Source organism: Bombina bombina, chromosome 9, assembly GCF_027579735.1.
Source record: "Bombina bombina isolate aBomBom1 chromosome 9, aBomBom1.pri, whole genome shotgun sequence".
NCBI lineage: Eukaryota > Metazoa > Chordata > Amphibia > Anura > Bombinatoridae > Bombina > Bombina bombina.
Genome location: NC_069507.1, coordinates 157,916,798 through 157,932,944, shown reverse-complemented (window position 1 = coordinate 157,932,944; position 16,147 = coordinate 157,916,798). Strand labels below are relative to the sequence as shown.

Sequence of the window (16,147 nt, the reverse complement as noted above, 5' to 3'; positions counted from 1 at the left end):
TCTATCTAGCATTTATTTAGTGTTTAATGTCTCTTTAAATGTGTTGTCACTGACACTAAGGGCAAGCATGATTGCCAGATGCATGTGCACATGGTTTATCTTTAAATGCTTAGCATGTGGTATATGCCAGAAAAGTTACATAAAAATAGTGTTAATGTATCTCTATGACATTTTCCAAAGGTGTGAGTGTGAGAGAGAGTGTGAGTGTGTGTATGTGTGAGTGAGAGAGTGAGTGTGTATGTGTGAGAGAGTGTGAGTGAGTGTGTGTGTGAGTGAGAGAGAGTGAGTGCGTGTATGTGTGAGAGAGAGAGTGTGAGTGAGTGAGTATGTGTGAGTGAGAGAGAGAGTGAGTGTGTATATGTGTGAGTGAGAGAGTGTGAGTGAGTGTGTATGTGTGAGAGTGTGAGTGAGTGAGTGTGTGTGTATGTGTGAGTGAGAGAGAGTGTGAGTGAGTGTGTGTGAGTGAGAGTGAGTGTGTGTATGTGTGAGAGAGAGAGTGTGAGTGAGTGAGTGTGTATGTGTGAGTGAGAGAGAGTGAGTGTGTGTATGTGTGAGTGAGAGAGTGAGTGTGTATGTGTGAGAGTGTGAGTGAGTGAGTGTGTGTGTATGTGTGAGTGAGAGAGAGTGTGAGTGAGTGTGTGTGTGAGTGAGAGAGAGTGAGTGTATGTGTGAGAGAGAGAGTGTGAGTGAGTGTGTATGTGTGAGTGAGAGAGAGAGTGAGTGTGTGTATGTGTGAGTGAGAGAGAGTGAGTGTGTATGTGTGAGAGTGTGAGTGAGTGAGTGTGTGTATGTGTGAGTGAGAGAGAGAGTGTGAGTGAGTGTGTATGTGTGAGAGTGTGAGTGTGTGTGTATGTGTGAGTGAGAGAGAGAGTGAGTGTGTGTGCGTGCGTATGAGTGAGTGAGAGAGAGTGAGAGAGAGAGTGAGTGTGTATGTGTGAGTGTGAGAGCGAGAGAGTGTGAGAATATATATATATATAGGCACACTATATTTTAAGTGAATATAAAATGTAATGCTGAGCATTCACTTTTATGTTCCTTTAGGAATAATTGGGCAAATTTATCTACATAATCTAATCTAATAACTAACACGTTGTGCAACCTAAGGCACGGAGCCCATAGTGCAGCTTTCTTGTGCTTTTTATTCTGTCCTTATATCTCATTCCACACCATCTCTTCCAATATAAAACACACAGTGTGTCCCTTTGTTCTGCAACTGCCCCATTCTTGTCCTCTCTGTGACAAACCTGAAGTTGAGGCACAAATAAAACAAAATAGGTGCTTTACTTACTTATACAGCTCAGCCAAGAAAATGTCCAGACCCTTAAGTTCTTCGAAAAGTGCTGAGTTGAATAAAGTGAAAACAAGATATTTAGTAGAAGCAGTTGGATGATTATTTAAACACAAAGCAGTGCCTAAGTTCAAACAGTGAAAAAGACAACAAAAAGATCTGCCAAAGCCAGGGGACTGCTACAACACTGTGAGGAAATGATCATTCGAAAACGATTTATTTAGAAAACAATATGGCGGAAGACAAACTGCTTGGTAACTGATCAACTGATAGACTATAGTGTGCATGGCCTGTTTTATATTTAACATGCCAAAACAAGATGGTGTTGCAGAGAGCTCACAAGTTTGAGGCACGTCAAGCAGTGTCAACAAATATAACACGGGGACTGGGAAACATTAAGAAACAGCCCAAATGGGAGAAAAACAAAGCACAAGAATGATAGCAAGGGAGTCAAGAACGGAAAAGCATAAAGAGAAACACAGTAAATGTGCATATATACGTAGAAATCAATAAATACATTTTATTGGAAGCAGCACTCAAGTAGGGTTGAGGGGTAAAAAAAAAAAAAATCTTACTTTTGGCAATCAGCAAAAAAGGTTGTGGACCCTTGAAGTTGGCACCTCATGCACATGTGATGCTGCAATCCTATGAAGGGTTACAGTTCCTCTGGGTGACATGAAAACATGTCCTGCACAATATAAATATTTTAACCCCTCACCCCTGCCATTTTTATTTTTCACCAGCAAATTATGTATTTTATTAAAAAAACAGCCCAGCCGGATTTAATTTCTTATAGTAAATAATCAACATATCATGATACCAGAATTTCTAACGCCTGGATTGACTTTGGTACAATATTTTTTTTTTATACGTTAAACATAGCATATTAAACTATACACCTATGGTAGAATCTAACAGTAATCTCATGTATGTCTGATTACATTTCAACAACTGATCATGCAAGTGTCTGCTCTGACTCATACATCATTATCTTTCAGCTGTTACAATCATCTGAAACAAACGTTTGCTATAATGAATGAGCTACATGTGTTTAAGGCTACTGGGGAGTGGTTTTGTGCACTTAGGAAGCTGAAAGATCTTACTTCAGGTTTGTATCACATAAAGAAACACTTGAATGTCTAATACAAGAGTTAAATAAAAAAAACTAAGAAATAGCTACACGAAGGTCACCATTTTCCCATAATACTTATAGACTCTAAATAGATGTGGACCACAATAAAACAATATGAAGAGTAACATGTTGGGTTTGGCTGATCTGTCTGTGTACAATAATGTCAAACTCCAGTTCCCGAGAGCATCAAACAAACCAGTGTTTAATGCAGGGGTCGACAAATTTGTTTAAAATGTATTTGCCAGTAAGAATATGTAGGAGCAAGACATTTTTAGGAGTCAGACAGTGATATTTGTAAATAGATATATGAGAATAAGCCAAAAAAATAGGAGCCAGGGGCCCCTTGGTTCCTGGGTTTGTCAAGCCCTGGTTAAATGATCTAATTTTTCGAGAAATAATTAAATTAGCAGAAACTCAAAGACTATTATGTGCTTGAGCACTGACAGTCTAAACCAGAAATAAACCTTGGGCCATTTTTTGTGGTTATATGAAAAAGCCAAACCAAGAATATGTGCTTTGGTGACTTCTTTGAGGTAGGAAAACAAGGAGCTGGGTATCACAGGAGCTATCTGCAGTTGTGATGAGAAGGGAAGAACAGTAGACAGAGGGAAACCTGTAATCTTTCCTCATACAGTGCTGTGGCACTGGACATTTTTAGAAAATATGTCATTCTTTGTGTGTTTAATAACTATACATTTGTATATGGCCCTCAAGTCTTCCAAAATATTAATCTGAGGCCTTGGTGTGTTATGAAGTTTACCGTTACTGGGCTTAACCTTTACATGTTTGCAGCCCTAAACTACTGGAGTTGTAGCACCCTTGAACTATGGTGCCTTTTGTATAAACAGGTACTGCTGCAAATTCCCTTTATTTGCCCTGTTTATCCAAGTCATTGGACAAGATTCCATACAACTATTTGTAAAACTATTGTCTCGCTGAAAAATCTCACCTCACCTCAAAAATTGCAAAATTTATAAAGATTTTTAACCGCACCTCATCACAGCCAAAAAAATGTGAGATAAGCTCCATTATAATCAAAGGAGCAGCATTTGTCTGATAATTGTTGACATATTGGCATAATGAATGCGTTTTACTGTGAAGGATAATGGCACCAAAAAAAACCCCTAACAAAACTAATTACAATGACAACAACAGGAATGTTTTGCAGCGAGGCTCAATGAATTTCAAACAGGAAGTCATTTTCATGGCGAGATCCTTTAGCATCATCACAAGCTTCTATGAGCTGTATTTATCAACCATGTGCCGACAGGGGCATATTCACCCCTGTCCGCCCGGCTTCTTCTCTGCTGGGGAGCAATCTGCTGCCCGCATTTGTCAGTGCACACGAGCACTGCTGTGCATTCATGTGCAACCCTGCCTGCACACAGCCAATCACGCACGGGCAAGAGCTGTCAATCTCCCCGGTCGGTGGAGAACAGAGCAGGGAAGCAGCGGTCTGATAAAAGGGGAGAGAAGAGCTTGATAAATCGAGCTCTTCAAATCTAACCCACTGTCTCACAGACCCTCACTACTTCTCCCCTTGTACACAAAGTTATTGTCTCCCAGACCCCTCACTGCATCTGTGCTTATTTATAACCACACATACTCACAAAAACCCCAGTTTTCACCATCAAACCATCCGCCTAGCCATATTTACTGGTTACGTACAAAATACATTCATGTGTGCATCAGTACAAATATATCATCAGTGTATTTAGGTACAAGCAACACAGTTCCCAATATAGGGGGACACCATTGAAAAGGCAGCAGAAATTCAACTTGAACTGTGTCTTGTTGTCTTTGGCAAAAATGTGAGAAAGGAGTAGCAAGGTAAAGCATGCACAAAACAACAGAGAAATTTATATTATAAAATGGATTATAAACCTGCTTGTGCATTGCTAAATATACCCATGAATATATATATATATATGAGTAATATGCTATTGTGTATTGAATTATATATACCATAACATGCATATGAATTATATGGCTTTGTACATGCAGGATAATATAAACTTGTTCCTTGGGGGGGCATCTGGAGAAGTGGAGCTGTTTTTGTTGCCCTATGCCCTTGATATATACTATATGTATACATACATAGGTGGTTGTATGCAGTGTTAGATATCTATATATACTGGATTGTATAGTGGTTTGAAAAATGTATAGCTTCACACTAAACAAAAGCTTTGATGTATCCTCAGTAAATGCAAACCTGAAGTAGATCTCTACTTCGCCACAGAAGCTTGTAGCAAGGTCAAACCTTTGTGACGTGTGCCTAAATTGGCGATACTCATCTAAAAAAAAATCCTCTCAAGTGCCCATGTTAGCTTTAAAAAAAAAAAGAAGAAACTTTATACCATTATTCAACACCACTGATCTAGGTTATATATATCTCAGCCAAAAAGGGCATGCCTCAATTAAACAATAATCCTCTGCTATCTATTTTATGACTCAATAATAAGATGCTCCTAAGTAAACCCTACTGCTGCTAACAATGGCATCTTTTAACCCCTTAATGACCAGAGCTGTACCCTGTACAACGTTGGTCGTCAAACCCTTAAAGCTGCTGTCCTGGGCCTCTCTCTGCCAAGATCTCGCTAAAAGTAGCGAGATTGTGCTATTTCAGCATGCCCCACCAGTGGGACAGTGCAGAAATAGAGTTGCATCGGGCAGCGGTGGTGCCGATCGTTGGTGGCGTGGGAGGGTAAGGAGGCAGGCAGGTAGGCGTCTCATCGCTGGAGGGGGACGAGAGGTGGGCTGGAACGGGTGGGACTGCTACGCTACAGAAAAAAACCTCTGAGAGCGGCACGGAGTGGGAAGGAGGGAGGGGGAGGAGGATCATACAGTGGAGGTGGGATTAGAGTGTAGAAAATCAATCTGTGAGGGGGTAAATGAGGTGGGGGTCAGCTACACTTCCAACAACATGTTTTTTTTGTTTTTTTTTTTAAAATAAAATTGACACATTTTTGGAAAACTGGGCACTGGCAGATAGCTGCCAGTACCTAAGATGGTGGTAATTAGTTAAGAGGGGGGAGGGTTAGAGAGCTTTTTGGCAGGGATCAGGGAGGTGGGAAGGTAAGGGGGTAATCCTACACTAAGAACAATGATAAAAAAATAAAACAAATTAAAAAAAAAAAAAAAAAAAAAAGGTGTAAAACTGCATACTGGCAGACTGTCTGCCAGTACTTAAGATGGGGGTGACCATTGTGGGGTGGGGGAGGAAAGAGAGCTGTTTGAGCGAGGGATCAGGGAGTGGGAAGTGTCAGGTGGGAGGCTGATCTCTACACTAAAGCTAAAATTATCCCTACAAGCTACCCAATTAACGCCTTCACTGCTGGGCATAATACAAGTGTGGTGCGCAGCTGCAATAAGCAGCCTTCTAATTAACAAAAAGCAATGGCAAAGCCATATATATTTGATATTTCTGATTGCACAATCTGTTAGTAAATAATTTCAGTGAGAAACCTAAAGCTTGTGAAAAAGTTAACATTTTTTTTTATTTGATCGTATTTGGCAGTGGCATGAAAAATACCGAAATGGGCCTAGATCAATACTTAAGGCTGTGACACACCGCAAGCGATGCGGCGCGAGGCGAAGCAGCTGCTTTGCTCCGCATCGCTTCTGAAGATCAAATATTTAATCTCTGAGTGCTCAGCAACGCATGCTCAGAGATGAAAAGGCAGGACACACTAAGCGCGCACATCCGCATCTACATGCTGCGCGTCACAGCCTTTAGGGTTGTCTACTAAAAATGTATAGTTTTTATAGGTAAAAAAAAAAGGCTCTATTTCTGTTTAAATGGAGTGATGGCAAAAAAACTAAAAATGCTCTGGTCTTTTGGGGAAGTTTTAGGCTGAAATGCCCGGTCCTTAAGCGGTTAATCAATATACTACAAGCATCCTATGAGAATTGTGGTAGACCTGAAATATCAAGCTCTTGTTATCTGCCTAAATATTTGTATAGTGAGTTATACTTATAACCTCTGAATGTAGGAAATATGATATTAGTATTTGTTTTTAAGTTGTTTACAGATGATGAAGCTAAACATTAAGTACCTCAAACAATTGGATCATATATTACAATAGATTTTTGTAAACTGATAGTATCTCTGAAACATCTACTTGAACCTAGAACCATACATGCTAACTTCACTAACAGGATATCATGACATTGACACTCAAGGAATTACAGTTAAAATAAAACCCATAAAGTGCTGGAAGGCACTGCGATAGCAATGTCTAATTTCAAAACGCTAATTCCCAATAAGAGCAGAACTATGTACATTACAACGTATAACCGAATTCCTTACAGCTTTTGTCTGTCCAGACATGTAGTTCTTGCGCCAACTCTGGAATGACTAGGAAGGTTCTCCATCCCTGACGTTTCTTTGACTTCAAAATATCACCAAAAATGTGGTCACCGATGTACAGGATATCTTTACCCTTTGCTCCCAACAAGTCGCACAAAATGTCAGAGGAACCTAGGAACACGGTGACATTACAAGTTCATATGGACAAAAAAAAACAGTCAGTCATTCTCAGAGAGGTAACATTTATGTTATAAGTTGGAATTGGGAAAAATACAATTATGTGACTATTACCAAAACAATAAGATCATGTACCAAATGTGTTAGCTCAGTCTTCTATGCAGATGTATTTATGCATACTGTACATATATAGTTGGATATCACATCGCTGTTTTCCTGGGTGTGCAGTAAGCTGTGGACTACAGTCAGCTGGGAGGCTGTGAAATCCCAGCCTGCTCTTACTGCACCTGGAGGTGCTTCAAATTCTGTAAGTGCAATCATTTACCATATACCTCGTTTTCCCTGTCCAAATGGTATTGGGCTATGGTTGTTGGTTCTTTTACAGACAAGGAGACTACTATCTGATATGTTCCAGACCTGACACGACTGCTGGGTGTAATCAGTGAGCTGGACTACTGCAAAGTTCCAGCATGCCTGAATAGCACCATTGGGTGCAATACTCTTGTGAGTATATCTCTTACTATATTAACCCTTTGAGTGCTAAGCACTTTCCCACCTGGGTGCTAAGAATTTTTAAGTTTTTATTTTTTGAACAAATGTTTTTTTTTGCTTAGATGCCCGAGATACAGGCTTCTAAGCAGCATGCCCCCTGCTCCTATACTTAACATTGATAAGTATAAATAAATTTGCGCGGTGAAGTCATCACGTTATTGCGTGTGATGTCACCATGCAAAACGGGAAGCCCCGGGCGATGCCTGTCACTCTACATCCACGATCGCCGGGGTAAGAGCCCCCAGATCTCCCTCAAGGTGGAAGAGTGCTCGTGACGGCTCTGAGCCGTCAATAGCACCAGTGTGGGAAACTCTGTGACGGCTCAGAGCCGTCATTAGCACTCAAAGGGTTAATTTACATCATCTTTTTTGGTGGTACTAGGCCATTGTGGCGCCTCTGTTTTTCTTTCTACATATATAGTATAACTCATCAAGTAGTACTGTATTAAAAAATATTTAAAGCATTTAAAACTGACATTTTGTCCAGGGACACACCCTTCAAGAAATTCTTTTTTTTTTATCTCCTCTGCATATTCTTTTAAAACAATTTTGCATATTCTTTAGTATATATGCAATCTGCATATTTGCAAACAACCCAAATATTAACAGACAATGCAGGATTAATGTGACAACAAAACTGCATCACAACAATATTAATATGAAGGGACATGAAACTCAAAATTAAACTTACATGGTTGAGACAGAGCTTGCAATTGCAACATACCTATATAGACCCAGGAGTAGCAATGCAGTTCTTGGTGGTAGCTGGAGATTGGTGGCTACACATGTCTCTTGTCACTGGCTCACCATATTTTGCTAAGATCATAGTAGTGCATTTCTGCTCTGGAGCTCACTTTAACTATGTGTTTAACACCTTTTCAAGGATTAAACAAACAGGGGTCTATCGCAATCTATTTTGATAATTAATGACAGAATAATTGCTCCCGCTAAACTTTTCCATGTTGGTGTAATAATCACACATTTTCCACAGAAAATGTATTATCAGATCACTGATAAATGACCCTATTTATATTATGGGACAGTCCTGTTGATCACATTCCAAAATCATGATATTTATCAGCACATTTACTGGCCTATTTTTCACTTAATCGAATCTGACAGCTAATGTACTTGATAATATCACAAACTGTCCCAAGACATTTTTTAATGGAACATTGGTTTTGCACGTGGGCAAAACACAATTAAAACAGCCAACATCATCATGTTGGATACATTTGTTAAATTATAGTCTAGACTGAGGCTTTCTTTCTCTCTCTCTTATAGTCCTTTGCTTGTGGATTACCTGTAATTTACAAAAGGGATGGCCAACTGGCAGCCCGAGGGCTACATGCGGCCCTTGGTACTATTTTTTGCGGTCCTTAAAGGGACAGTTCACCCAAAAATGTTCTCCCATGTAAAGTGTTCCCAATTATCAATTTTACCGGTTGTAGTATATTAAATTGTTTACAAGTAGCTTCTTTAACCCTGTTTTGACCTTTGAAATAGCTGATTTAGCCTGTGGTTTCCCAACCTATACTGAAAGTTTTGATATTGGAGTCTCAGCTATTGAATAGCCTAAGTAAACACAGCCAGCAGAAGAAATTAAACTCCCAGTGGGGTGCAGGATAGTTAAGTAATAAAATGATAATTTTCCATTGTTCTCTGTATGTATTGATCTTTAGTTTTCCAGACAAATATAAGATAAGGAAGCAATTGTGTGTACACAAAGTGATAACATAATGAGATATGATATTACCTAAAGTTCAACCCATTGTAATAGGCTGTGGTTTAAAAGCACAAAACCAGCTACTTTATATACACAAATAAACCTGAAAATGCAATTTCTCATACATTTTATACTCTGCAGCTGGTATAACAAGTCATTGAAAATACATTAATATAAAACTACTGTCCCTTTAAGGAAAAGCCGAACTAATAACACGTGCCATCGTTTTTGTAGCCCTACGAAAAACAGAATTTATGCTTACCTGATAAATTACTTTCTCCAATGGTGTGTCCGGTCCACTGCGTCATCCTTACTTGTGGGATATTCTCTTCCCCAACAGGAAATGGCAAAGAGCCCAGCAAAGCTGGTCATATGATCCCTCCTAGGCTCCGCCTACCCCAGTCATTCGACCGACGTACAGGAGGAAATATGCATAGGAGAAACCATATGATACCGTGGTGACTGTAGTTAGAGAAAATAATTCATCAGACCTGATTAAAAAAACCAGGGCGGGCCGTGGACCGGACACACCGTTGGAGAAAGTAATTTATCAGGTAAGCATAAATTCTGTTTTCTCCAACATAGGTGTGTCCGGTCCACGGCGTCATCCTTACTTGTGGGAACCAATACCAAAGCTTTAGGACACGGATGAAGGGAGGGAGCAAATCAGGTCACCTAAATGGAAGGCACCACGGCTTGCAAAACCTTTCTCCCAAAAATAGCCTCTGAAGAAGCAAAAGTATCAAATTTGTAAAATTTGGCAAAAGTGTGCAGTGAAGACCAAGTCGCTGCCTTACAAATCTGGTCAACAGAAGCCTCGTTCTTGAAGGCCCATGTGGAAGCCACAGCCCTAGTGGAGTGAGCTGTGATTCTTTCAGGAGGCTGCCGTCCGGCAGTCTCATAAGCCAAACGGATAATGCTTTTAAGCCAAAAGGAAAGAGAGGTAGAAGTTGCTTTTTGACCTCTCCTTTTACCAGAATAAACAACAAACAAAGAAGAAGTTTGTCTGAAATCTTTAGTGGCCTCTAAATAGAATTTTAGAGCACGGACTACGTCCAAATTGTGTAACAAACGTTCCTTCTTTGAAACTGGATTCGGGCACAAAGAAGGTACAACTATCTCCTGGTTAATATTCTTGTTGGAAACAACTTTCGGAAGAAAACCAGGCTTAGTACGCAAAACCACCTTATCTGCATGGAACACCAGATAGGGCGGAGAACACTGCAGCGCAGATAACTCAGAAACTCTTCTAGCAGAAGAAATTGCAACCAAAAACAAAACTTTCCAAGATAATAACTTAATATCTACGGAATGTAAGGGTTCAAACAGAACCCCTTGAAGAACTGAAAGAACTAGATTAAGACTCCAGGGAGGAGTCAAAGGTCTGTAAACAGGCTTGATTCTATAAGCTTTTTCAGTGGATCTTAGCTCCTCACACATGCATCTGCATGCCTTGCCTTCCAAAAACAACTGCGCATTAGTGGCGCGAAAATGAGGCTCTGCCTATGACTAGAGAAGGCCCCCATCTGAAAAAGGTGTCCATACAGTGCCTGCCGTTTTTTAACAACAATCCCCAAGATTATAATAACTATAAAGCGCTATAATCTGTCAAATATGCTTAGCAAGTAATCGTTTTAGCCCAGAAAAATGTCTACCAGTTTTTTAAGCCCTTATAAAGCCTTTATTCTTATACTTAATCTAAGAAAATGGCTTACCGGTCCCCATAGGGAAAATGACAGCCTTCCAGCATTACCAAGTCGTGTTAGAAATGTGGCCATCATACCTCAGGCAGAAAAGTCTGCCAACTGCTTCCCCCAACTGAAGTTACTTCATCTCAACAGTCCTGTGTGGAAACAGCAATCGATTTTAGTAACGTTTGCTAAAATCATCTTCCTCTCACAAACAGAAATCTTCTTCTCTTTTCTGTTTCAGAGTAAATAGTACATACCAGCACTATTTTAAAATAACAAACACTTGATTGAAGAATAAAAACTACATTTAAACACCAAAAAACTCTTAGCCATCTCCGTGGAGATGTTGCCTGTGCAACGGCAAAGAGAATGACTGGGGTAGGCGGAGCCTAGGAGGGATCATATGACCAGCTTTGCTTGGCTCTTTGCCATTTCCTGTTGGGGAAGAGAATATCCCACAAGTAAGGATGACGCCGTGGACCGGACACACCTATGTTGGAGAAAAGTGTAACTAAAAATGTGTGCTTTTTGGTTACCAAAACTCAGAAGAGCCCTTTGGAGGGAAGAAAAACTGCAAGAAAGTACCCTGTAACCTTGCCTAAATCTATTATATCATTTTCTATAATGTGTTTAATAGTAATACATTTACAGTGTTCTCCCAATTACCTTTAATGGGTACAGCACCCAGCTGATTTTAGTGACCACCCAGCCAAATGTTTAGCCAAAAATAATCTTAAAAATACCTAATATTTGTCAATGTTTATTGCTCAAAATATCATTAAATAAATGTATGTTCAATTCTGCAACTCGTGCGTGTTTTGGATAGCAGAAAATGTAAAAAAATATTACACTGTCCCCACTCCGCTACTTTATAATGCCACCCAGCTAGCAACATTTTCTGCGGAGAACACTGCATTTATACGAGGCCCTTAAAGGGACAGTTTACTCTAGAATTTTTATTGCTAAAAAAGATGATGGCTTTATTACCTATTCCCTAGTTTTGCATAACCAACATGGTTATATTATTATACTTTTTACCTCTGTGATTACCTTGTATCTAAGCCTCAGCAGACTGCCCCCTTATTTTAGTTATTTTGACAGACTTGCATTGTAGCTAATCAGTGCTGACTCCTAGGTAACTCCCATGTGCGTGAGCTCAATGTTATCTATATGGCACACATGAACTAACACCCTCTAGCTGTGAAAATTGTCAAAATGCCCTAAGATAAGGAGGTGGCCTTCAAGGGCTTAGAAATTAGAATGAGTCTTCCTAAGTTTAGCTTTCAACAAAGAATAGCAAAGGAACAAAGCAAATATGATAAAATTAAATTGGAAAGTTTTTTTTTAAAATTGCATGCCCTATCTGAATCATGATTAATTTTGACTAGATTGTCCCTTTAAGGCTTTTAAAATTTGCGTTCCCCCTTGGCCGTCACTGATTTACATATATAATTGTATTAAAGGCACATTAAACACTAAATACATTTTCTAAACATAGTATTGAAGTTATGCCCCACCTCCCTCTAATCATGGGTTCCGCCGCCATGCTGAAATCTATCATTCACTAAATTCCAGTGCTGATGTGTTTGCGCACGTGCAGCAACTCTCATTCAGATACCTGCAGTGTAACCTAGGTTCCAAAATGGCAGCTCCAATGATTAGAGGGAGGTGCATGAAATATATTATATGATATCTCACACAGTATGAACTGCTATAAACAAAAAAAAAAAACAAGACCATGAGAAAACAAAATCACATCCACAACGGCTAGAAAACCTGTTTGGCAAAAACATTCTTAATATGCCTATATTGATTTAATAAGAGCATTTCTGTAATGTTAAGTTCCAATACTTTTATTTATGAAATTGAGATTTGTCTCAGCAATAACGTGGATGCGAACAAAATCCAATTCTTTGGTTTTCCGTGTTGTTTGTGGTCTTTTTAGATCCATCGGACAGTTTATTTTCAAAAACAATACCGATAATGAGTGCTTTTAAGAGATGTGATTTTTCTCCTGAATTGTCTTGTATCTCAATCTGGTTTCGCTAACAGAAATGTTGTGAGCTCATATAATTTATGTTTGAATTTCGATTTTCAAAGCTGATAAGAACTTAACAACGTAAAACACACTTTTCTTACATTATCTGTGAAAACCTCTCTCGGCGAGACTTTTTATTGGCTGATGCTATTTGGAATTGCATCACTTGACAATATCTGTCTGTAAGACTGTAACTGATCCTACAGTTATATGCACGCAGCAGTGCAATAGAAATGCTTTAAAATGTTAAAATTGATTCTTTTTGCAATATTTATGTCTCTTCAACTGCATAACAAATGAAGATTCAGTACTAGAGTGGAATGAATATGCATCTCTCAGCTTATGTAGCATTGAGCTTTAAAGGAGGTGTTTACATAGATATTTAACAGTTATCAGATTAATGTGTGGGACACTTTTCTCTTTAGCCCTTACCTCCTGAATAAACAATTCCATGTTGCAAAGGTCCAGTGTACGTCCCAATTTTCAACTTGCCAGTCGACTGCATTGAGAAAAAAAACACGAGATTTAATTTCTATGTTCCGACAACATATTCCGCCAACAGGGGGCAGCAAAACTACAGAAATTGTTTACAAAAAATCTTGATATCAAATAAAAAAAGATTTTGAATTAGTTTCATTATATGATGTTGTGCCACGTCAAACAAGATTTTAATATTAAGTGAAAATTACATCAGTTATCACAAAGTGGAATAGTATTGGTTATACCTAAAAAGTGAAGGTAAAGTTCCCTCACTATGATACTGGAATAATATTTATTGCCCAAAATGAATATGAGTTTCATTCAGGATTTTTTTTTAAATTTCATTCTAAAATAATTTCTTGCTGTTTTTACTCACTTTTCCTTGGTCCGCAAAATAAACCCGTTTTTTTTTCCTCCTGGTTTAGTCACGTTTTTTTCGGAGCCTATTGAAAATCTAGCCACTAGGCGGCCGTCAATCTACGTCACCCGCCTCCCTGATGATGTGCGCATGTGCAAATTTTTTTTCTACTGCTCGGAATCTATGCACGCTCCCGCATGCGCTTTGGGAAAACGAGTAGACTATTATCGCATGCACGGTAGGGAGAAAATCGCAGAGTGGAGCATAAACAGTTCATCGGAGGATCGTGAACGCGCGGGTGAGACCTCTCTATACGTCACTGCCTTGAAAATAAGGAAATAGCTGTTGGGAGGAGTCAAGATCGCAACGGTAGGGAATTAGATATATGTTTTATTTCGGAAATATAAAAGAAATTGGGGAAAAAATATAGCGATTAGCTTAGTAACATAGACTAATTAATTGGTTAAACCTTTACCTTCACTTTGAATATAGCAAATAAAGATTGACAAGAGTAGAAATTAAAGTATTTCAAAAACCTAAATAATGATAATATATTTTCCTCCCACTGCAATCTGCAGAACTAAATACACATATGAAAGCAACAAAAACGGAGCGGGAATGGAAAAAAAAAGGCTATTTCATAGTGAAAAAACACTACAATTTATTAAAAAAAATGAATAAAATGTAGATCAAGATAAATATTATAGGTACTATGTGTCTGCAAAGACGTGTTACAAATCGTTACAAATGAAAACAATAATAAAATTATTTTTATAAAACGTTTGCTAAAAACAGACTACATAGCTTGTTTTCAAATACAGATTGATGTTTTAGTGCTGTAAAAAGCAAAAAGTCAGCAAATGATAATGAGCTGTGGACTCTCCCTGTATCAAAGTAAAGGAAATTATCTTGTAAGTCATAATTTATATTTTCCTTCTAAATACAGGGAGAGTCCACAGCTGCTTTCATTACTTGTGGGAACTAATACCTAAGCTACAGAGGACACAATGCTAACGGGAGGGCAAAAAGGAATGCTGCCCAAGTCTGACGGCACCACAGCTTGCAACCAACCCATTCTCCTGATGCTGCTGTAACAGAAGTAAAAAAGAAAAAGAATGTTAGGAGGACCAGATAGCCGCCCAACAGTCAGAACCATAAAGATCTCATGCCCGAAAACCAAGAAGACGTCACTGATCTTGAACTGAGCCATAACCTCTGAGGAGGCTAGAAACCCAATGAATCCCAGGTCATGTGAAAAAGCCCACTCCATTAACAATAAAGAAGGTAACCTAAACTCCGAAGTCCCAAAACCATCAAGGCAAGATTCCCTGAGGGAAAAAACCCTATCCATTTAGAAAAGAGAATAACAATCCTAGGGAGAAAACCCTAACAAACTTGTAAATAACATCAATAAAAGGAAACTCCTCTAAGAAATACGACTTGTAAGATCACAACAAAGGGGCAATGGCATGTAGAAAAACATCTACAGATGGAATAAATCGCTGAAAAAGGAATTCAAAGAACATTCCTGCATGGTTAGGAAAATGAATCTGGTACCAATCCAAAAAAAGAGCCAAAACTCCAATAGGAGCAAGAAAAGTACCGACCTGACTGTAGTCAGCGCCCCAGCAAAAAGAACGAAACACCTGACAGTGCAATGATTCTCTTGAACAGAAGAACAATCAGGGAGTCGAAAATTGCTTGCAAGCCCACAATCAAGGACTGCCGCCGGATTCAACCCACACCTACAGCATACTATTCGACGAAGGTACTCATCAGGATAAGAGAGCTGTCTATCCCAAAAAGGGCTGCTCTAGCAAGCGCGCGTTAGGAAGGCTCTTCCCCAGCTCATCCTGGGGAAAATAAAGACAGACTCCCAAAGTCCAACAGAGAGCCAGAACACACCAGCTCCTCGCTACAATGGTGATCCTCAGCATCAATGATAGATGATGAGGGACCAATTATGTTCCACAAAAAGAACATAGCCCTTCCAGAACGCTCTCCCTCTGGTAGGCCCAAACAATTTCTCGCATCCACTCATAGAAGTAGGAGTCTATGGTGCCCAATACCTATGGAGGAGAGACCCTTAAACCGCGATACTAACTTGCAAACATAAGAACGATCAGTCTCACATGTTGCTAGCTTAGCTAGAATCTGACCAATCGCAACAACAAGAAATATGGCACAGACTGAAGGCCCCAGAACAACCTTCCACTTAGGGATGCTAGCAGACTCCAGTCGCACCATCTGGTAGAAAAAAAATACAGAAGTTGACCTGGGATCCAAGCCACAACCTTCTGATTCAGAAGCCGTGGATCTAACCACTACGCCACATCTCCCTGAGAGCGTGAGAGGAAATCAGGGATAGGTAAGAACTCCTGATCGGCTTCTCTAATC

The 16,147-nt window shown here is 39.3% G+C and overlaps 1 protein-coding gene across 2 annotated transcripts in view; it reads right to left on the bottom strand.

Annotated features, from left to right (window-relative positions):
* Window positions 1-16,147, bottom strand: part of NT5C2 (5'-nucleotidase, cytosolic II) — a 325,894-nt gene that overhangs the window by 19,712 nt on the left and 290,035 nt on the right. For both annotated transcript variants that reach the window (XM_053692454.1, XM_053692453.1), the window contains exons 13-15: window positions 13,345-13,411; window positions 6,730-6,900; window positions 1,289-1,340 (exon numbers count right to left, since the gene is read on the bottom strand). In XM_053692454.1, the coding sequence (XP_053548429.1) occupies window positions 1,289-1,340; window positions 6,730-6,900; window positions 13,345-13,411 (290 nt within the window). The remainder of the gene's footprint in view (window positions 1-1,288; window positions 1,341-6,729; window positions 6,901-13,344; window positions 13,412-16,147) is intronic.